We start from the raw sequence: 22,364 nt of genomic DNA on the forward strand, positions 1-22,364 counted from the left end.
GCAGCGGTTCGCGACCCGATCTCATTGGTCCGGAGCAGCGCAGTGGGTGGGACGGCCGCTGGTCGATCTCCTAGCGCGGCTGGCTCGGTCCTCTGGAGTTGCGTTTTCACCGGAGTTGGGTGCTTCCGGCAGTTGAGCTGCATGCCGAGGGGCTGCCCTCACCTTGCGCTGCCGGCCCGGGTAGGTGGTGGCGGGGGTGCTGGGCTGTAGTGTCGGCTTCTTAGGAGGGGAGTGCTGAGCTCCCCGCACTGCGTCCGAGTTTTGAGACTCCGTTACCTATTGCAAGGGCTCTCTAGCTCCTCCGAAGCCCCAAAGCTTGGAACCAACCAGCGGCTGCCACTACCACTAGCTCTTCAAAACGAGTTCAGAGTCGCCTGCTGAGCCTGGAAGAGCTCTGGGGCCGCTCGGGACAGAAGCGAGGTTTGGAGGCCGAATAGTAGAGTTACAGTAAAGAAAACCAAATCTGCCACCACAGTCCGCTGTTTTCTTTCTCACGTTTGTCCTGCTTGAGTTAATCTTAGTTTGTCTGTTAAATTTCTCTTTACCTAAGTTTTGCTGTGACCTGGTTCAGGGTTCCTTGGGTCCTAGAACGTGAAGCGGAAGGAGAGGTGTCTTGGATGATCTTGGAGTCCTTCCCTAGGCTTCAGCTGTCTCATTTAAGTCGGGCAGAATCTCCTAACGGCCTCTCACTGAGCAACTCAAACTCTGGGGCTGGGGTGTGGCCAGCTTTGATATGAGGTGCCCTTTGCTTAGAGACAAGAGACTGAACTGAATTGAGCATCGATTTTGCCTCAGTGTAGGAACAACTGAGGCTCTGAACAGCCACTTCATTTATTCATTTGTTTATTTTTGTCCCTCAGTTCCCACATTAGTAAAACTGGGTATCTGAGTATGAGGCCTCCCTTGACTTTCGTCTTCTACCCCCATTTTGTCCATTTTGGAGATTTAGACAAGATCTCACCATGTAGCCTAGATTAATCTCAAACTTAAGCAAGTTCTGCCTATTGTGTCTCATCAGCTTCCTCTCATCATTTTCTTTTTAAATTGTGTATGTGTTCATGTGTGTACACCTCTGTGTGTGCATGTGGAAGACAGAGGTCAATATCAAATATCTTTCTCTATCCTATTTGTTGAGACAGGGTCTTTCACTGAACCTGGAGCTCCTAGATTCAGCCAGACTAGTTGGCCAGCAAGTTCCCAGGGATAGTTCTGTCTCCAGCTTTAGGACCACAAACATGTACTGTGCCCAGCTTGTACATAGATGCTGGGGATCAAACTCAGGTCCTCATGCTTCCAACTTTATCAACCAAATCATCTCCCTAGTATTGTCTTAAAAAATATATATTTCTTGATTGTCTGTCTCTTACCCACACAAAGAACGAAGTACGGGATGTTTGGTTTGCCATACTTATTGTGTCTGTGTTCCCAGCTCTAGAACTGCCTGGAACTGTACTTAGTTGATAATTGTGGGCTGTTGGAAAAGGAACAGATGTTGCATGTGGCAAGTGAGTGGTATCTCTGATGACTGCCATGATTCCCTTCCCACCCTGTGTCCCTTCTTTCTTTCACATGTCAGGAGAAGGTGTAGAAGGAGGGAATCCACACAAGTTTTGCATACTTTTTCCACTGTCTGGATCTTCCTGGTTGATACCCTTAGGAGGGAGGCTAGCATAGGGAATTGAGAGGAAGGCGGTTGACCAGGCCCTTCCTTCACACATAGTACATCATCCAGACATGTCTCTCTGCATCAGGAAAGAGACCTCTTAAGCCCTGTTTTACAGGTAAGAAAGCTATGGTTTAGAGAGCTGGGACAATTGCCCAGTAACAAAGGCAGCTGTGGTCAAGACTCCAACTAGAGCTCTAGCCTCAGTCCATCCCTGTCCACTAAGCATTACTAAGGTCTCTCTCTTCCTCTCTTTCTTCTGCAATCCCATAGGCCTGTTTTGTGTGTATGCTTGTCACCAGCCCTGGCTAGATCTTCAGGGCTTCCCGAAGCTGGGTTCTTGGGTATTTGGAGGTTGGGTCATGTCTGGAAGTTGATTTTTCACTGAGCTCACTCACCTTCTTTGGCTTTACTCCTCCAGCTCCAGTCTCAGATATGGACCTTCTTCAGTTCCTGGTGTCCTTCTTTGTCCTACTATTGTCTGGCTCAGAAGTCACAGGCACCCAAAAGACAACCCTGGACCCAAGCCTCAAGATTTGTATCTCTTTGGGGATTGGGTGGGATGAATGAGCTGTCCTTGAAGGGCTGATAAATGAGATCTCTGAGTGCCCATAACTCCTTGGGGGAAGTTCCAGGGATAAGCAGATAGAGTTGCTAAGAATGGGAGAGGAGACAAGCTCTAGTCAGACTGTGAGCAAGTCAGTTTTCTCCTGAGCTGATTTCCTGTATGTTAACTGAAGTTTAGGCCCATCTCTCAGATCTGTAAAAGTGTGGTAAGGAGTGTACATGTATAGTGCCTGGCTGGTAAGACCTCAGGCAGGTCCTCTGGAACTTTGGATTACTAGTTTATCTTGACATTGGTCCCCTGAACCATACCTTGGCAACACAAGGATGAGACAAGACCATCCCTGGTTTTGAGACATCCACAGAGCTAGAGGGAGAAAGCATGTGTAGTTGCTGTTCTGTTGCTGTGAAGAAACCATGGCCAAGGCTGCATTTGATTGAGGGCTTGCTTACAGTTTCAGAGAGTTAGTGCTTGATCATCATGGTGGGAAGCATGACAGCAGACAGGTAGTCATGGTGCTGAAGCAGTACCTGAGAGCTTATATCCTGATCTATAGGCAGGAAGCAGAGAGAAAAAGACTGGGCCAGGTGTGGGCTTTTGAAACCTCAAAGCCCATCTCCAGTGACACACTTCTAACAAGGTCACACTTCCAACTCCTAATCCTTCCTAAAGGGTCTATCAAACTGAACCAAACATCCACATGGGGACATTCTCATATAAACCACAACATCCAGACCAAAGGCCTTTGTGCTGTGTGGTGGAGGCCCTGGTGGATACAGGATGTCTTGGGAGAAACACTGTACTATGGACCTTCCGAGCAAGGTCCTGAGGGTAGAAACTCCGGGAGAATGGTGAGGGCATCTCAGGCTGAGGGTATAGTTTAAGCAGATTGCCGGAGGTCCTGGAACAATGAATGATTGTGAGAGGTGACAGGAAGACACAGGAATGGGAGGAGAGATGCCAGATCTTGGAGTGTTGGGTTTAAGCTCTTTTCTGGGTTTGGAGTCTCTGAGATCTGAATAAATGGTACATTACAGGATCTGTGTATTTCATAACAGTCCATCTCTGTTAAGGATTTTAGTGGCACAGGTTAGGAAGGGGCCCTCTGAGTCAGGGCCATTGGATTGTCCAGGTAGGGTTTTTTCTGCTAGTGCTTTAACTTAATGGTGCTCAGACAAGAAGATGTTTGAGGTGAAGCGGCGGGAGCAGTTGTTGGCACTGAAGAACCTGGCGCAGCTGAACGACATCCACCAGCAGTACAAGATCCTTGATGTCATGCTTAAGGGACTCTTTAAGGTGTGTCATGGAGCAGGGAAGCTCACAGCAGGACAGGGCTCCAATTTGTGCACTGATGGATGAATAGGAGTTGTCTGAAGGGATAGTGTTCAATGAGGGAGTTGGAGTGGGAGTCAGGTAACTGGGGCTGGAGCTAGGGTGTGAAGTCTCCACAAAGCCACTTAGCCAACATGGGGTTCCTTCAGGTGCTGGAGGACTCCCGGACAGTGCTCACTGCTGCCAATGTGCTCCCAGATGGGCCCTTACCCCAGGATGAGAAGCTGAAGGATGGTATGGTCTCTCCAACACTTCACTTTGCTGCCTGCCACCCTGGTACTCTCCAGCTGGTCCTTCTCTGTTCTTGTCATTTGTCCCCCGGGAATATCCTCATATGGTACCTGAGTAGTTGGCTTAGGGTAGATAAGAGCCTAGTCTATGGTTCTCTAAATATCTCTGGGGTCTGAAGCCAGTTTCTCTGTCCTTAGTACACTCTCCTTTATGCTGCCCTGTGCTTAGGCCATGGGAGCCAGAGAAGAGTTTCTGCCTACCACCATGCTGAGGACCAGGGCAGAGTCTGCCATGCACTTTAGGAAGGCAAATAGGAATTGTTCCTGTTAGAAGGAGAAATGACTGAGGCTGGTTAAACAGCTGGGTCAGTGTGACTGCCAGCACTCTTTGCTACTATAGTGAAAAAACCCAAACTCCTTAGTTCTCTTTTCAGACAAGGTGAGGAAAACAAGTAAGATGAAGGGATGTCTCATGTCCCTTTGTCCCCTCTTGCAAGAACTTCTCTTTAGTGGTAGTCCCTCCTCACTCATACCTACAATCAGATCACAGTTTTGTTTTTCTCACTATGTAAACGTGGCTATCCTAGAACTTCATATGTAGACCAGGCTGGCTTCAAATGTGTTGAGAATCTGCCTGCCTCTGGCTCCTGAGTGCTGGGATTAAAGGTCTGGCCTAACCAGTCACAGCTTAGCAATAATAGTTCTTAGAATCACCCAGAGGAGGGAGTGGCTTGTGTGTGAATGATGACTTTTATAGGGGTCACCCCTCATGCTTGTGAGTTGCTTCTGCTTTCCATTTGGAAGAGAACAAGTAAGTTATTTGCCTTTACTCCTCTTTCTGAACCAAACTGATTCTTCAGTTCTCTGGGTGTCGAAATTACTCTGAAGTCCATGGGTCCATGGCCCACATGCCAACCTGGCAGATCTTTGGCTTCTGCTTGCCTCCCTGTGATGCCCACCCAGCGCTAGGCAGGGCTGTGTGGGTCTTCTCTGTCCTAGGAGTGAAGATATGGCTAATCTTCATTCTTACCTGTCACTAGAGTGAACACTCTAACCCCAGTGTAAACTGATCTGTTGATCTCATTAGAGTAAAGACATTGTGGGGAAACTGACCAAATTCAAATGTCAAATAGCTCTATCTAAGTTAATGTATTGCTGTTAATTTCCCAGTTTAGATACAGTGACATAGGACTATAGCATTAGAGAGAGCAGGGTGAAGGAGTTTTATGTTGTAGCAAATAAGTCTGAAAATTTCAAAATAAGCCAGGAGTGGTGTTGTACACCTATAACCCTAACTTTTAGAATGAAGATCATGAATTCAAGGCCAACCTGAGCTATGTACTGAGTTTTAGGTTAGCCTTTGGCCACACAAAGGCCACTACTGAAAGAGAGTAAGCACTGTAGGGGAAGCTGTAGCCACGCCTTCTTAGGGGCTGGCTACAGAAATACCTGAGGGCTTATGAGGGCATGGTCAGAGTGAGTAAGGGGACTGTGTTTTCGGTTTCGGTTTCTCTTTGCTTCTTGCTGTACAGACTACCACCGGCTGGCTGGTTCGCTCTGTAAGTAAGGCTTTTCCCTATTAAATACCCTTATATTTCTACCTAATTCCGTATTGGTAATTTCCTACTATAAAGCACCTAACAGAAAATTAAGTTTAGTAATGGTGTGTGCTGACCCAGTCCCACAGCCATTTAGTCCCAAATAAACACATAGAGGCTTCCATTAATTATAAACTGTTTGGTCGATGGCTCAAGCTTCTTATTGGCTAGCTCTCTTAATTATTAACCCATTTCTATTAACCTGTGTATCTCCACGTGGTCTTGCCTTACCAGTGATGCCTGGACCTCTTGCTTTCTGGGCAGCTACATGGCGTCTCTTTGACTCTACCTTTATCTATTTGGATTTCCCACCTGGCTAAATTCTGCCTGTCCATTGGCCGAAACAGCTTTATTCATCAACCAATAAAAGAAACATATATTCACAGCATACAGAAGGACATCCTCCATCAGATGCACACCCCTGTAATCCCAGCACTTGGTGGGTAGAGGCAGGATCAGAGTTCAGGGACACCCTGCTGAGCAAAAAGAAATAAAATTAAATTGAAAGAGTATTTAAAACACACGCACGCACGCACGCACGCACGCACGCACGCACACACAATACAACTCTGACCTTGCTGGCCCTCCTGACAGAACTGACCCTTCATTGACAGCTAATGCCAAGTCACAGCTCTAGACACTTGCCTGCATGGCTGGAGCATCTTTGTACAAAACAATGACCATCTGTGGTTCACAAAGTAAACCAATCTTTTTTCAAAATAAAGGGAATACCTAGGGTTTTATGTAGCCCAGGCTGACCCCATGACTCTGTAGCCAAGGATGACCTTGAACTCCTGAGCCCTGGTTTTGTATTGCCCAATGCATTGCTGTGAGTGCCCAATGCAGCAAGCTTTAAGTCTGAACACATCCCTAGGTTTGCAACCTAGGGTCCAAACATACCCAGGTCTGCAGCCTAGGTTTGACACTCATTAGTCACTAAGCCTCAGTCTTCTAACTGTGTCCTGGTTTGTTCCTGTTCCTGTGATAAACACCTTGACTGAAATCAACTCGGAAGGAAAGGGTTTCTTTTTGCTCACAGATTATAGTTCACCATCGAGGGAAGCCAAAGCAGGAACTGACACAGAGACCATGGAGGAGTGCTGCTTACTGGCTTGTTCCACATGGTTTGCTCAGCCTGCTCTCTTATATAAGCTGAGGATAACACTACCCACAGTAGGCTGGGTCCCCTCATGTTAATCATCCATCAAGAAAATGCCCCACAATAGTCAGGCATTGGTGGCGCTCACCTTTAATCCCAGCACTCAGGAGGTAGAGGCAGGTAGATCTCTGTGAGTTTGAGGCCAGTCTAGTCTATAGAGCGAGTTCCAGGACAGGTTACAAAGCTACATAGAGAAACCCTGTCTCAAAAATAAAATAAAATAAAAAAGAAGAACGAAGGGAAGGAAGGAAGGAAGGAAGGAAGGAAGGAAGGAAGGAAGGAAGGAAGAAAGAAAGAAAGAAAGAAAGAAAGAAAGAAAGAAAAAGAAAATGCCCCACAGATATGCCAACAGCCCAGTCTTGGGGAAGCAATTCTCTGATTGGGGTTCCCTCTCCCAGATGACTCCAGCTTATGACAGGTTGAAAAAAAAAATCCATCAACAAACAAAACAAACACCTAACCCACAGCCTGTAAAACAGGGGCAGCAGTGGTCTTCCCTTCTAAAGCCCATCAATGGGGTGTGAGGCCCTGGTGCATACTACACATGCAATGAGCAGTCTGTGATCATTGGGTGTAATCTTCTCTGACTGGTGGGTTTAGATTTCTCCATTCCTGGAGGAGGTCTGGGGCCAGCTGGGTGGACAAGAGAAGAGCAACTACCCTGATAACTCACCAAGATTCTCTTGCCAGCTTTCTCCCACGTGGTGGAGAACACAGCCTTCTTTGGGGACGTGGTGCTGCGATTCCCAAAGATCGTGCACCACTATTTTGACCATAATTCCAACTGGAACCTCCTCATCCGGTGGGGCATCAGCTTCTGCAATCAGACAGGTGTCTTTGACCAGGGGCCCCACTCACCCATCCTCAACCTGGTAAGGACTGGTAAGAGGGCTGGGAGCCTAATTCTGTCTGTGGTTGGCCCTGTCAGTTATCCTTGAGGGTCCCTAGGGATTGTTTCTGTCCCACATCTGTCTGGGGTCTAAAGCTTAAGTCCCTGCCTGGTGGGAATGGCTCTCTGGAAATCGGGGAGCAGAAGGAAGAAGAACATGACTAGCTTTCTCATCCACAGATGGCCCAGGAGCTGGGGATCAGTGAGAAAGACTCTGACTTCCAGAACCCATTTAAAATAGATCGGACAGAGGTGAGCTGGGTCTGCAGGGGCCAAGATCTAGGGTGGACTGTGAGAGCTTTGAACTTGGAACCAAACAATCCAATTAATACTGGTCCAAAAACCATTACTCAAGTTACTGAAGGCTCTGACAAATCATTGTTCTTTCCTGAATGGGTACCATAGCTGGGGGTGAATGGAGATTGGGGTGATTCCTGAGCTGTGAGCATCTTTATCTCATTGCACAATATGAACCCAAGTTGTGAGTGTCAGGGTGACCAGGTGAGGTCAAATCATGTTCTTCCCTGCTCTGAGCCTCTGCTACTGGTACACTGGGGCTTCTGTTCTCACTCCTACACACTCCTTTAATCTAGGGCTCTAAAATTGGCTCTGGGGCTAACAGCTGCAGTTTGAGAAGACAGATGGTGACACATACAGGGAGAAGGGATCAGAGGGAGCAGGGCAGGGCCAGCCTCAAAGGGCCTCTCCTTTGCCCAGAAAACACTAGGACTGAACTGTGTAGCGAGGGGTGTTGAGTCTGATGGGTCTAAGGTTGTACCTGCTTGCAGGCTGACAAAGTAGCCTGCTACTGTTTATAGATGCCAGCAGGTCACAGACATTCTTCAATGCAGCAAAAGCAGTAACTAGACTTCTGGGCTCATCCTCTTGGGTGCCCTTGTTCTTCCAGGTCTTTACATAGAAGGCCAGGCAGATGCTGTGCATGCAGTGGGTTTGCATTATTCTTGCAGACCACTGTACTTGGAAAGTTTGCCATCTTTCTTCATAGTGAATTAAATGGGTCTATGCTTTGTCCAGGGAAAGATACCTCATCCTTCCAAGATTAGTCTCTTTGCAAAAATAGTCCTGAAAAATGGTCTGGGTAAAGTTGCTAGAAGGGAGGTGTGGTGGTACTTACCTGTAACCCCAAGCACTCAGGAGGCTGGAGCAAGAGACCACCTTGGCTATATAGTGAATATAGCCAGTCTGGACTAAAAATGCCTTAAAACAAAACAAAAATAAAGTTAATCAAACAAGAGAACTTACCAGATTTTGCATTATTAGTGTGCTCAGCAAGAAAGGTGCCTAGCGCCATTGCAAATTGTTTGTTCCATAGCCTGCTGCCTGAGATTAATCTCACTGAGAGGCAATGACCAAATCCATTCAGTTTGTTTCATGTCATTTATTGAGGCTGCAGTCAGATGTATTGGTTTTTTGATTGTTGATTTGATTTTTGAGAGTCTTACTCTCTAACTCCAGTTGACCTTAAACTTTCCTGCCTTGGCCATCCTTCCAAGTGCTGAGATTACAGGCATGAGCCACCACACCTGGCTATTCTGAGTACAGGGGTAAGGCCATCCTGCAGAACTAACTGTAGTTACCATGTTCTCCAGGGTCCCTGACTCAACCAAGACTTAAGTCTTGGGGAACTAGTGTGTCTCATTTTGAACTATCAATGTATTATCTGTTACATCCACCTAAAATTTGGATTTTTACTTGCCAATCTCATTGAATGTATTTGTTAGTAATTATAGGATGCAATAGATGGGCACAAAGCAACAGTCATCCACTATGGATAGACATTCCCGTGGCCCTTTCTCTCCCACTTAACACTTTAAGTCTTCAGTTCATTGTTTGGCTTTTAGTACATTGAGGGTATTTAACTGCAGAATTTTACCCTCAGTTGCAAGTGTGGTATAATCCAAGCTTCTCATGCATTAGGAATAAAAGAAAGGCCAAGCAGTGTTGGCACACACCTTTAATCTCAGTACTCAGGAGGCAGAGGCAGGTGAATCTCTGAGTTCAAAGCCAGCCTGACCTCCAGAATGAGTACCAGAACAGCCAGGGTTTCACAGAAAAGCCCTATCTGGGCAGAGGCTGGGGGGGGGGTAGTTTATCTGTGAGAGTAAATAAGGTTGTGCCATCCTTTGTGTGTGCATATGTACTCTGAGGAGACCTTTGATGGTGTGGGACACAGACTAGTTCACAGTATTGACTGTGTCAATGTGAGTGTTCCCATCATGTGGATAGGAATTACACACCCAGTGACGATTAGTGGCACCTGCCACTGTATCATTCTCTGTGCTTTCTAGAGTCTCAAGCCATTCCCAGGTGCTTAATCATTGCTGAATTATTCATGTGTCTCATCCTGATACCTATAATTTTTCTTTTCTCTAGTTACCTCCTCTTTCACCTACACCTTTCAGAAGGTTCAGATGTGATTGGGACAGAGGAGTTCTTACAAGGTTATAGAGACCTGTTGGTCCATTGTAATGGCAGCACGCATGATCCCAGGTTATAGAGACCTGTGACCAATTGTAATGGCAGCACACATGACCCCAGGTCATAGAGACCTGTTGGCCCATTGTAATGGCAGCACACATGATCCCAGGTTATAGAGACCTGTTGGCCAATTGTAATGGCAGCACACATGACCCCAGGTTATAGAGACCTGTTGGCCAATTGTAATGGCAGCACACATGATCCCAGGTTATAGAGATCTGTTGGCCCATTGTAATGGCAGCACACATAACCCCAGGTTATAGAGACCTGTTGGCCCATTGTAATGGCAGCACACATAACCCCAGGTTATAGAGACCTGTTGGCCAATTGTAATGGCAGCACACATGATCCCAGGTTATAGAGATCTGTTGGCCAATTGTAATGGCAGCACACATGACCCCCGGTTATAGAGATCTGTTGGCCAATTGTAATGGCAGCACACATAACCCCAGGTTATAGAGACCTGTTGGCCCATTGTAATGGCAGCACACATGTGATCCCAGGTTATAGAGATCTGTTGGCCAATTGTGGTGACACACATGTGACCCCAGCTATTTGGAAGGTTGACTAGGTCGATCACTTGAGCACTGGAATTTGACACCAGCCTTGACACTTGGGACAAAATGCAGAGAAGCCAGCTTTCAGCATTCTCTCCCAGTGGTCACAGATGTATTTAATTCCCCCAGCAACAAGTTGTAATATGTGTGAGCTTCCTTTGTCAACTCACTAGAGACCTACTGTCCTGGTTTTTACTGAGAGTTGGTTATATGAGTACTCTGTATCTAACTAGTACCCAAACTTAAAGCTGCTGGAAGGAACCTTATCAAACCATATAGATTTCACAGTTTGAGAACAGTGATACACTCTTACTGATTAAGACTGTGGTTTTCAGCTGCCAGTCAAGGGCCAACTTGAGACACAGGCCTTTAAAAGATAGCAACTAGACCTGCAACTCCCTTCTTGGGGTTTCTCTGTTATTTCCTTATTTGTTTTGAGACAGTGTTTCATGAAGCCCAGGCTAGCCTCAATTCCTGATCTGCTTGCATTTGCCTCCCAAGTTCTGGGATTACAGGCATATGTCATCACTCATTGCCACACCAGCAACATTTACTAATTTCTGTTCATCACCTTAGTTTTTAACTTAGTGGAACCACAGTGGACCATGCCTGACTATTTATATCTAGCAGAACCTCTGAGATTCCTGTTGAGCCAGTGTCTACTCTATGCAGTAAGGGTAGAGGATATGGTTTTCCCTATCACAGTAGCTGTCACTTCTTCCCAGTGGTATACCCCTCCAGGTTGCTTGCTCTCATCCTAATCCTGATCATAGCAAGCAACCCTGGGCAAGACCTTGATTCTATGTGTTCCCAGTCAGTGCATGCAGAGGTGCTCAGGGCCTTGGAGAGAGTCTTTTTGCCACAAAGGGGAACCTAGGGAGATGCTTAATTTCTGCAAGTAGGCTCTTCTCACCCTGCAATCATATATGCTTCTGTCACACAGGAGGCTGAAACACATAACTTCCAGGTTAAATTTAGTGTAACATTATCATAATATGTTCTTAGATATGACCATAGGAGCAACACAATTTCCTTTTCATTGGCTGGGAATGATCCTGATAGCTCCATCCCTCAACTCCCCAGACTGGGGCTTAAACCGAGGGCTTTACACATAATATACAAATGGTCCCCAAACTGTCCACTTTTATGTATTCAGTATGGACCTCTCAGTGAGAGACTCTTAGGAGACAAGAATGGCAGCTATCTGGGAGGTGATTGGGCTGCCTGGTTGGATTAGTCCTCATTAGTTGGGCATTCCACTAGCCAAACAACCTGAACACATCATTCCTGTCTCTGGACCACTCTTGGGACATCCTCCTTTTCCCAGAGGCAGGGACTACTTATGTGGCAGGTATGTTATGCCACAAGGTGGCACTCTTAGTTTGTTTTTTAACAGCTACCTAGCTCACTCTTGTCAGTTTTGCCTTAAGAATATACAAAAGGGACATATTTCACAACCTGAGTTTTGTATGTTTTTGTGTTATATATTCTAATGAGTCCTTTCATTCATTCATTTTGTTAAAAATGTACACTGAATGCTGTTGTGGGCCTCTGTGCTTGGGACATAGTGGAACACCACATCCAGTACCAACATTCTGTCTTCATAAAACATGCTGTTGTAGATGACAAGCACAAAGAGGGTGACCACAAAGGAGAGACACAAGAATAAGTTAGCACAAAGTTGAAGAGAAGGTGCCAGTGAGGAGGCAGATGCCAGGGAGGAGGCAACCATGGAAGAGGTCCCAAGGGCAGTGGTAGCAGAGTTGGAACAAATGAGACAAAGCAGACAGAGCTGGAAAGGTCATTCTGGGCCTAGGCCACAGCATGTGCAAAGGCCTGCAGGAGTGTAGTCATGGAAACCATCCGTCAGTTCCACAAAGAAATAGACACAGCAACTCAGGTTTGATAGTTAATTATCCACAGAGAACAACAGAAGCTATGGGCTAGCTTCTGGAAAGGATGGAGTGCGAAGAGTCTTGACCTTGAAGTTGTCCTCAAACCCTGTCCTCTCCCATCTCTGCCTGTCTGGCATTCCCATCTCTTTCACTTCTGATCCACTTTGCCTCTGTATGCTCCTTTCCTGGGGACTGTTCCTCATTCACTAGTGGCAGCACCTGTTGTCTAGGACTCCTAGCTTGCTTCCCTCCTGAAGGGTGTCAGGAAGGTATTCCAAGAACCACCCTGCTCCCTCTTCCTCGAAGAGAGTATTTGTTTTCCAGTTCACACCTCAGCTGGCATTTGTCTCCCATGCCTGGGAATCTCCTGCCTCCCTGTCTGCCTGTCAAGCTCCTGATTATCTCAAGATCTAGTCAGCGGTTTCCCTGAGCCCTTTCATCTGATTCCTTGTCTGGGACTCCCTGAGGGTATGGCCTTCTCCAGGAACCTTCCTGTCTTACATTCTGATTTAGCTCAGAGGAAACTTTGCTGCTCTAGACTAAATCTAGTCTGCTCATCTCACAGTTCATTCCTAGCACTGACCCTTTCCAGAAGGCCTTGAGGGAAGAAGAAAAACGTCGGAAGAAGGAGGAGAGACGGAAAGAGATCCGGAAAGGCCCAAGAATCTCAAGATCCCAGTCTGAGTTGTAGCCCTGGAGCAGTTTGGGGCCTAAGAGATCAGCAAGAGGACAGTCAGAAGAGGCACAACTGTGTGGCTGTGGTGTAGCAGCACCAAGCACCATGGTGAGCACCATCCACTTCCAGATGGGGACTCTGTGTTTGCTGGGTCTGAGCCTTGGCAGAAAAGACTGAGCCTCTGGGATCTTAGGGCACACCAAGGGAGCCTTGAGAGGACACTGTTCTGTAGATAGGGCCTTTAGGGAATCTGTTGGGGGAGGCTGGTTGAAGAGGCTCCTGGTCTGGATCCTCTTGGTGAGTGAGGGCTGCAGGCTGGCTGCTGCCCTTTGTGAGGAAGCAGCAGAACCTAGCTCTGACTTACAGGTGAAGGTGCCATGCTTGCAGCTGGCCTAACTCTATTCCTGGGCTGCCTATCACCATTCCAGCTATGTGCAGAGCAACAGTAAAAGCTAGCAAATCCATTGGCCTCACGAAGGCTGAGGAGGAGGCTGTAAAGGCACTAGTAGTTTCTAGAGATGTCAGGACCAGCTGGAGTATGCTTCTGCCTCATCAGGAGGGAGCCCCAGGCCTGTGCACTGCAAAGAAGCAAGAGCCAGGTTCAGGCCTCTTCTTCACTCACTGCTGCCCTTTGTGAGGGATCAGTTTAGAAAGGGGACCCAGAAGTGTCCTGGGAGGGTGTTTATTTCAAGGAGACCTTAAAAGAACATGATCTCTATTCTCAGATAACTGGGGACAATCATTGAGTTGGTTCATGAGACAATCAACTTGTTGTCTCTACTGCTAAAAGATACAGCCTGTGTGTGGGGAGAGGCTGTGTGGGACAGGTTACAGGAGGCTGTGCTTTGTAATGGGACTATTGTAAACTGGATTGATCAGTGAGCTTCCCAGTTCAGGGTTCAAGCAGAGTCCCGTGGCCACAGGGCAGAAAGCTGTGGAAGGAGTTAAGCCCTCAGAGGGCACCCTGGTTTCTATGAATCCCAAGGCAGGTGGCTGCCTTGGCTCTGCTGAAATTACAGCTCTACCTCTTTGGTCTAGCCAAACCAAAATGTATCTCTTAAAGGCATGGAGACACCTACCATCCCGGTATCTTCCCCAGGTATCTACCTTCAAGTACACGTTTCCTCTTATTGACAGTGCTCGTGAGACCTGAGTCTTAGCCCAACTGACCCTGGCCTATTCTCTCCCTTCCCTGTGCTGTGCCTTCATTGGTAAAATAAATTTGATGATGCCTGAATCTTCTGCCAAGCTCTAAATTACTTCCTTGGAGGCTGGCCTTTCTACTGGCCAGGATAGCAAAGGGAAGCCAGGTGTTGGGGAGGCTTCATGGAAGAGCCCAGAGTAGCCTGCACCCCAAAACTCATTCAGGAAAAGTAAGGGGGATGAAAAGTATTTGGGACAAGGACTGGAGAAGTTTTCCCATCAGAAATGCTTGTTTCCCCTGTGGGGCAGAAGAGGTAGATAACACAGCTGGCTCTAGAGACCTGGGCTGCATTCCCAGCCCTGTCCCTTTCCAGCTGTATGACCTAGCCAATTCCTGTGAGGTTTATATGAGATGACAATACTAGAGCTTGTGATTTACTGGCCTATGAAAAGGATGAGATCTACCCATCATCTGTTGAACCTGTGCTAGAGTTTGAGGGACTAGGGGCCAGAGCCAGCCACTAGGGTCCTCCCTGTTCCCTTCATCTTTGAGAGAGATTGTAGTTGCTGGCTTTGCAAGGAAAATGCTTCCTCCCTTAACTGAAGGAAGAACTTCTAAAGAACCAGGACAGCTTGGCTGTAGACCTGTCTTTCTTTTTGTTTATTTTTGTTTCTTTGAGACAGGGTCTCACTATGTAGCTCTCGATGTCCTGGAACTCACTTTGTAGATCAGGCTGACTTCAAACTCACTGAGATCCATATGCCTCTGTCTCCTGAGTGCTGGGATTAAAGGCGTGCATCACCATGCCTGGTGGTGGTTGGGTGGGTGGGTTTAGAATACAAAAACACAAATCACTTGAGGGAGGGTACTTGCTTCTCTGGCTCACCCAGCAGCTGGGATTCAATTATGTGACTGAAGCTCTACCAATTGTGTGTTTAAGTAGCAGCAGTGGCCTAGGTAACAAATGTGTATATTTTCTAATGGCCTGACCAGTGGCCCTTGCTAGGGGTGCTCATGTTGGCAACAGTGACAGTGTGGTCTTGGATGTTCCAGTCTTCTAAGTCCAGTCCTTGGCACTCCTGGACACTCTGGGAGCCCCTTAATTATCCCTTAAGGCAAGGTATCTCAACAGTGGCGCCATTCACATTTTGGACCACTTTACTGTTGTGTGAGAAGGCTATCCTGAGTGGTGTGGATATTTAGCAATATCCCTGACCCCACCTACTAGATGCCAGTAGTAGTCCCACAGGTAGGTAAAAATGTCTCCAGCCATTGTTATATGTCTCTAGGGTTGACAAGCCATTGCTAGATGTCTCTCCTTCCCTCCCTCAGTCCTCCATTTCCCTCTGCCCTCCCTAGTCTTTGTCCAGATAGATGTTGAGGGCTTTGGGGAGGATTCTGGGTTATTCTTCTGAGTCAGAGTTGGCTCTGGTTCTTCTAGTGTCTTCCCTTACCTATTCTTTAAAGCAATAGGTATTTTGGTCTAGCTTCCCTTTTCTGCTCTTTTCTTCTTGGACAGTCAAACCCTCTAGACTTAAATCTGCTCTACCACTACCTTTAACCATCATTACCATTGTTTTAGCTCATTCCAGCCAAACTCTTGATTCATCCAGTCAGAAAGCTTCTTAGCGGTACTGATATCTGAAAGATGATAGAGGACGCCTGAAAGAAGAGCTCTTAGAGGAAGTCCATGGGAAATAGTTCAGTGACACACAGCAGCTACCCAACCCACAGTAGATATCTTGATGTATCAGTCTGGCCACTTCAAATGAACAACCTAGGTCCTAGGGAGTGGCTTATGCAGTGGAATGGGCTGGCCTCTTAGTGGGAGCCAGCTGGAAGAGACATTTAGTTATGTGGGCAAGGCTAGAAGATGTCAGGGTTTTGCTGAGGTTTGGGCCCAGAGCAGTTACCATCTTGTTACATTTTATTTGTTTATGGTTTTTCAAGGCACAGTTTCTCTGTGTAGCCCTGGCTGTCCTGCAACTAACTCTGTAGACCAGACTGGCCTGGAACAGAGATCTGCCCACTTCTGCCTCCAGAGTGCTAAGATTAAAGACCTGCATTACCACTGCCCAGCTTAAAAAAAAATCTTTAAGGAAAAAAAAGAAGCCTACAAACCTAGTTCAAGGCTAGCTAGCAAGGACAACATAAAACCTTGTCTCAAAAGAAAAGGTATGTGTCACGAACTATTTTTCTTTTTTTAAAAGATGTATTTATTATTATGTATATACTGTTCTACTTGCATGTATGCCTGCAGTGCAGAAGAGGACACCAGATCTCATTGCAGATGGTTGTTAGCCAGTATGTGGGTGCTGGGAATTGAACTCAGGACTTTTGGAAGAGTAGTCAGTGCTCTTAACTGCTGAGCCATCTCTCTAGCCCCCAACCATTTCTACTGAGCCTTCATTTATGCATTTTCAGGCTAGTTGACTAAGCACACATGTAAAGGACAGAGAAGTTATGGAAATTGGTTCCCTCTACTTTGTGAGTCCCAGGGTTTGAACTTGGGTGCTTGCTTTGTGGCAAGCACCTCTATCCACTGAACCACCTTGCTGGTGCCAAGCTAGAGTCTTGACATCACAAGTCAGGCCCCTTGTTAGTCTCATCACACCTCATTTTCTTGGTCACTTGTACCATTTCCTGTTACTTTTATGTTCAGTGCTTTTATTACACACACACACACACACACACACACACACACACACACACACACACACACTTAGTGTAAGCCCCTGGAGGCCCTCAAGTGGCCAAGTTGTGTCTCCCACCCCCACCCCTAGACTACTCTAAGGGCCCTAAAGGCAGTTTTCAATCCCTTAAGACACAGGTGGCCAAACTCTGCCCTACAAAAAAAAAAAAGAAAGAAAGAAAGAAAGAAAGAAAGAAAGAAAGAAAGAAAGAGAAAAAAAGCAGCAGCAGCAGCAACCCAAGATGGGGCCACAGAATCCCACCAGGAAACCTCCATCCACACCCCACACCCCCACCCCTGCCAAGAAACCCTATATAAAAACCTACCTCCTGCTCAGTTCTTTGCTACCATACTTTTGTATCTTTCCCAATAAATCTCTTGGGTGAGGTTTGTTACCTTTCCCCTCAGAGCTGCAACACTTGCACTGGGGAAACCTTTCCCCTCAGTGCCGCAACTCTTATACCTACAAGGTAAAAGCTGTTTGATTGCTACAGAAATTAAATAAATGTGAAAATTACAAGGTTGTTCCTGTGCTATTTTGGAGATGACAAAACTGAGGCTTAGTGACAGTTGCCTAACCAGCCCAGGCACACAAGGTGGATTAATGGATCCACAAGTTTCTCCATACAACCTGTATGTTCTTTAGCTGGCCCCTAAAACAGCTGCTTCAGACTCACAGGAAGATTTTTCCTATGTATGCCATGAAAGCCTTTTTCCTGTCAATAAATACACACATGTTTTTTTTTCTAACGTGCATTCCATAATTTTCTAAGGATGCCATGATAATTCACAGTGTGGAGGTAATTTATTTATATAGTGCCTTCCTGGACTTGGTTTTCCCTAGTTACAGAGAACTCTGTGATGAAAGTCTTTAGGTATATGTATTTACTCAGCATTTCTTTGAATACTAATCTTTGATTCCTCGGGATAAATTCTTGGAAGTTTGCGCCTTTGTGTATTATATGACCAACTGTAAGATGACACAGTGAGGTAACTGCTAGAGTGGGATGCTTCAGAATCCTCAAGAGTCCCACCTCCAGAGCTTGGGCTAATGACCTTGTTTAAAGGCCTTGAATGATTATGAGGTTCTCAAGACTGAGGGTTAGTTTTAAGATGTTGACAGCACTCAAGCGATTCAAGACCTTGTCGAGTCTTGGGTGGAATAAAGTGTGACGGTATATCCCTGAGTGTTGGGGTACTATGATTCTACCCAGGGCTAGGATGGGGGGGGGGACTAGAAAGATGACGTAATGTGCTCACCGCGTAAAGGCGGTTGTAGTAGGCAGCGCCGAGCAGCAGTGTGTTAACCCTTCTATTCCCAGACTCTCGACGAAGTTGCTCCTGGAGCTGATCCAACGGGGAAAGTAGCGGCTCCTTTAAACCAGAGGAAGGCTGGGTCGAGGGCTTGGCGGCTACTTTCTGCTAGCGCTTGGAGACCGCGAGGGGCGGAGTCTCGCTATGCAAATCTGAGCTGCTGATCGATGACGCGCCATCACCCCACGAGCCGCTTCGCGCGCCGATTGGGCAAGCGGAGCCTGGTCCCATTGACAACAAACATGGGGGCGCGGAGGCTGGGGGCGGGGTCTCAGTGGGCGCGGCCCGGGGCGGGGGAATCCTGCCCCGCCCCTTCCGTGGAGCCCGGGCGCAGCTCAAACATGGCGGCGGCTGGCACGGGCCGGTGAGGCGGTACCAGGTGGGGGCCGTCGGGTGTCATGGGCGGTGGCGGCGGCACCGCCTCCGCGTCTCCCTGAGCCGGACCTCACGGGGGACTCAGCGCCAAGCTGGGCGATGGACGAGAGCAGCGAGCTGGGCGGTCTGGAGACCATGGACACCCTCACGGAGCTGGGCGACGAGCTGACTCTGGGGGACATCGATGGTGAGTGGCGGCTGGGTGGGAGTGCGGGGGGCGCGCGGGGAGGAAGGGGTTACGGCGGCGCTCGCGGGTGCGCGTGCGCCCACCCCGCGACCGCCCTGGCGTACGCGGGAAGGAGCCCGCGGGCCGGACTGCCCCGGCGGCTCGCAGTTCTTCCTGCTTCAAAGCCTCAGCCCGGGCCATGGCGCAGGGCTCCCGGAGGCTGAGGAGCCCTGGGCGCCGCGGGGCCTGAAGCGGGGCTGGGGGCGTCGCGAGTGCTGCCAGAAGAGGAAGCCAGGCGGCCGCCTCCCTCGCGCGCCCACACGCGCTCTGGTTTGTGACCGGTCTTCGTCGCCGGCGTCCCGCTTTCGCACCTGTCACTCCCTGCCTGGCCACTGGAGCGGCTTCAGGATTTCCCGGACTGGTTCCCGTGGCTTAGCTCCCCACGCCCCTGCTCTTTTCGCGATTGACTGACAGCCGGGTCTCCTCCAGGCGCTCCGGAAAAACTTTGGGCAACAGCTGCAAAAGCAAGTTACTGATGGAGCGGGCAGAGTGCGGCGGCCTCGGCTGGAGACCCGGGCTCTCCTGCTGTCGCACCGCAAAGGGAGTTGAGCAGCAAGAATTTTGAGTTTTGGCCCCTCGGGTACAGACTTAGGGAGCGGGTGGCCTTTGTTTCGGCAGCCTTTACAGCGAAGTGGACGAACTGGTAGGAGCCCAGGGATCCTCTCTTGCAATTCTCTTCACTTTTCAGCCACGGGAACGAAGGTTTGGAGAGGGTCCCAGACTCCCGCGGTCATCATGCTGGTTAACAAAGCCCAGTTCTCTCTGTTCCTGAGCCAATATCAGTTTGTTTCCACTCCACCTTTGAGGATTTGAAATCCAATGAATAGGCTAGTAATTTAGTAATTCTCAGTAGTTGGGCTCTTTTGATATTCCCAGCCCCGAATACTTTGCGTTACTTTATTTTTCCCCTTGAACCATCCCGTGAAATAGGTTTCACTCTCATTTTTTTTTATAGGAGTGTTGTCTTACTTTAGTGAGTCCAGAACTCCTAAGCAATGACTCAGTTTATGGGAGTATTATTACATCTAGAATCTACAACCTTGCAGGCAAATATGATGGCTATATCGTCATTTTGCAGATGAAGAAGCAGGTAGAAGCAGGTAGAAGGTTCTCTTCTGAAGGAAGAAAGAAGTGGCAACAGTTGTTTGAAAAAAGGTGTTTGCCCCTTTCCTGTTTTGTTTCATATCTCACCACCCCTCCCCCTTGGTTTGCTTTTTTATTTTGATCATCCAGGCAATGTGACAAGACCCTGTAATCGAAGGAGGCTGTCCTGGAACTAGCTCTTGTAGGCCAGGCTGGTCTCCAACTCGCAGAGATCCACCTGTCTCTGCCTCCCGAGTGTTGGGATTAAAGGCGTGCGCCACCAACGCCGGGCTTCAAAGTTCCACTTTTAACCAAAGATTCTTCCACTGTGTATTGCTAAACCAAGAATGGGTTAACAAATTGGGAGGGGCTAGTTCTTGGAACACAAGGGTAGCTAATGTGTTTTGAGCACTCTGGTGCAAGACACAGTGTTAAGCACTCACACACATTCTCAATTCTTCTAACAGCCTTTTCAGGTAAAGATGACAATTACACTGGTCATCTCTCCTCCTGGGTGCTGAGACTGAAGCCCAGGACTGATCATTACCTTACCAAGTGTTCCACAGTCAGTAAAAATTAGGTATAGAACAGTTTATATCAGGGACACAAGAAGAAATTCATGTTTTTTTTTTAACATACATTTATTTTATGATGACTTTTGTCTTAATTTTCAGTATGTTAAATTACATAGTGGTTGATCTAACTATCTTCATAGATTGTTAAATGTATGTATAAATAAAATGTGTCCTCTAGAAACTGCAGCAATGGGTCAGTAGTTTCATAGGCCTCTATGCCAAGTTTGGGAAATGTTTTCCTTGCTTCAAGAGCAATAATTCAAGTGCTGACTTTGGAATCTCAGTTGTAAGGAGCTTTGGAAGATAGCAAAGGTGGTGTTTTATGGCCACATAGGGTTGAGGTGAGAGCTACAGTGCTGAGTATAAAATAGCTTGCATAGGGCAATAAGTGAAAGTCAGGGTGAGGAAGCTGGGTGAAGGCTCCTTTACCAGGAAGATCTCACCAAGGAGACAGTCATTGACCCTTAAAAGAGAAGAAGAACCAGTTGGACAGACGAAAGGCCATCAGTCTAGAGACAGAAGTGTCCCTTGAAACCCATCTCTTCTCCCCAGCATGTTACTGGGACCAGGAAAAGGACCTTTCCTGTTCTTCCCACAGTTCTTTGCACCTAGAACAGCACCTGGGACAGTGAGAATGTTCACTGAGTGTCACTGAGGAATGCCTGTATGAATACCTGGGATGGGGTACTAAATGATTAGGTATACTTTTCAAGATTGGATTAGGTCAGGGTGACCAGCCCATGTGCTTCTAGGATGAGGAAGAGAGATTATATGAATGTATTTACTTTTGTATAATTGGGTGTAATTTACAACCTAGAGATCTCATGCCTGCCTCAAGGAGGTCCTCTTTGGAGCTATGAATTTAAGACCAGCAGGGTCTCTTCTCTCTAATAGCTTTAAGTTTTTGTTTCATTTGAGTAAAATAAATGGTCAGTGGGCTGGGAATATAGCTCTGGAGGGTGCTTGCCTGGAATATGTAAAGCCCTGGGTTCAGAATTCAGTACTGCAAAGACAAAAACATGAATGAACAGAGTGACACATAGTTACAATCTCACTTACTTCAGAGGCTGAGGCAGAAGGGTTGCCTCATGTTCCAAGACCAGCCTGAACAATTTAGTGAGACCCTCATCTCAAAATAAAAAGTAAAAAGAAGGTTGGAAGTCTACCTCGACAATAGAGCTCTTGCTTAGCATACATGTGCTCCTATGTTCAATCCCCAGTACTGTCAAACAGGTAGAATAAATAAACAATTTTAGCAGGATACTACATAATGAAATGGGACTATTTTATAGAGACCGAGATAACCTAGTTTAGTTTAGGTAGTGGAGTGAAGCCTTTTTGAAGAATATTAATGTCATTTTCTTTGAAACAATGGCAAAGTCTAGATTTGTATGTGGAATCTCCAGGTCGGTGTCTCCCCTCCTCCTCCGAGACAGGTTTTCTCTGTGGCTTTGGAGGCTGGAACTAGCTCTTGTAGACCAGGCTGGTCTTGAACTCACAGAGATCCACCTGCCTCTGCCTCCCTAGTGTTAAAGGCATGCACCACCACCACCACCACCACCACCACCCACCACCCTGTGAATCTCCAGGTTTTTAAACATTGGCTTCATTATCTTTTTTCTTGGTGTGTGTGCATGAGAGTGCAGGCACAGCTGTGCTGTGGTTGTTCTTGTGGAAGTTAGAATATGACTTCAAGTGTCAATTTTGGCTTTCATCTTCTTTGGAACAGGGTCTCTGTTTTTTGACACTGCATGTACTCTCTGGCCTCCAACCTTCCAAGTATTCCCGCCTCTGCCTTCCATCTAGGTAAAGGAGGAGCACTGAGATTGCAAACTTGAGCTACCATAATTACCTTCATTGGGTTGTTGGGATTTGAGCTCAAGTCCTTATAC

General features: G+C 47.3%; 2 protein-coding genes and 1 long non-coding RNA gene across 8 annotated transcripts in view; 2 read left to right on the forward strand and 1 right to left on the reverse strand.

Moving 5' to 3' along the window:
- The first annotated feature begins 40 nt into the window (after positions 1-40).
- On the forward strand, positions 41-18,355 carry Ccdc134 (coiled-coil domain containing 134). 4 transcript variants are annotated; one of them, XR_004768611.1, is made up of 8 exons: positions 41-180; positions 2,085-2,201; positions 3,403-3,524; positions 3,710-3,794; positions 7,238-7,419; positions 7,617-7,688; positions 12,953-13,171; positions 18,222-18,355. XR_004768611.1 is itself a non-coding variant. In XM_027404114.2 (7 exons), exons 2-7 carry the CDS (start codon positions 2,099-2,101, stop codon positions 13,076-13,078), a joined length of 690 nt encoding a protein of 229 aa, XP_027259915.1. In that variant the 5' UTR covers positions 41-180; positions 2,085-2,098; the 3' UTR covers positions 13,079-14,300. The 4 variants fall into 4 exon arrangements, 1 of the variants encoding a protein (XP_027259915.1); XR_003483071.2 differs by lacking the exon at positions 18,222-18,355 and adding an exon at positions 14,127-14,300; XR_003483070.2 differs by lacking the exon at positions 18,222-18,355 and adding an exon at positions 14,163-14,300.
- LOC107978584 lies at positions 5,721-18,298 on the reverse strand. Of its 3 annotated transcripts, none has more exons than XR_004768613.1 (5): positions 18,160-18,298; positions 8,572-8,654; positions 8,215-8,370; positions 7,221-7,364; positions 5,721-5,861 (listed from the first exon to the last, which is right to left on the reverse strand). It is a non-coding gene; the product is annotated as an uncharacterized LOC107978584 (long non-coding RNA). The 3 variants fall into 3 exon arrangements; XR_004768612.1 differs by having other exon boundaries at positions 5,721-5,864; XR_004768614.1 differs by lacking the exon at positions 8,215-8,370 and having other exon boundaries at positions 5,721-5,864.
- A 175-nt stretch (positions 18,356-18,530) lies between the features above and the next one.
- Srebf2 (sterol regulatory element binding transcription factor 2) overlaps positions 18,531-22,364 on the forward strand; it is a 60,618-nt gene continuing 56,784 nt past the window's right edge. The window contains 1 exon segment of the mRNA NM_001244004.1: positions 18,531-18,775. Within this exon segment, the coding sequence (NP_001230933.1) occupies positions 18,688-18,775 (88 nt within the window). The 5' untranslated portion in view covers positions 18,531-18,687.

This window comes from Cricetulus griseus, chromosome 2 (genome assembly GCF_003668045.3).
Source record: "Cricetulus griseus strain 17A/GY chromosome 2, alternate assembly CriGri-PICRH-1.0, whole genome shotgun sequence".
Lineage (NCBI taxonomy): Eukaryota > Metazoa > Chordata > Mammalia > Rodentia > Cricetidae > Cricetulus > Cricetulus griseus.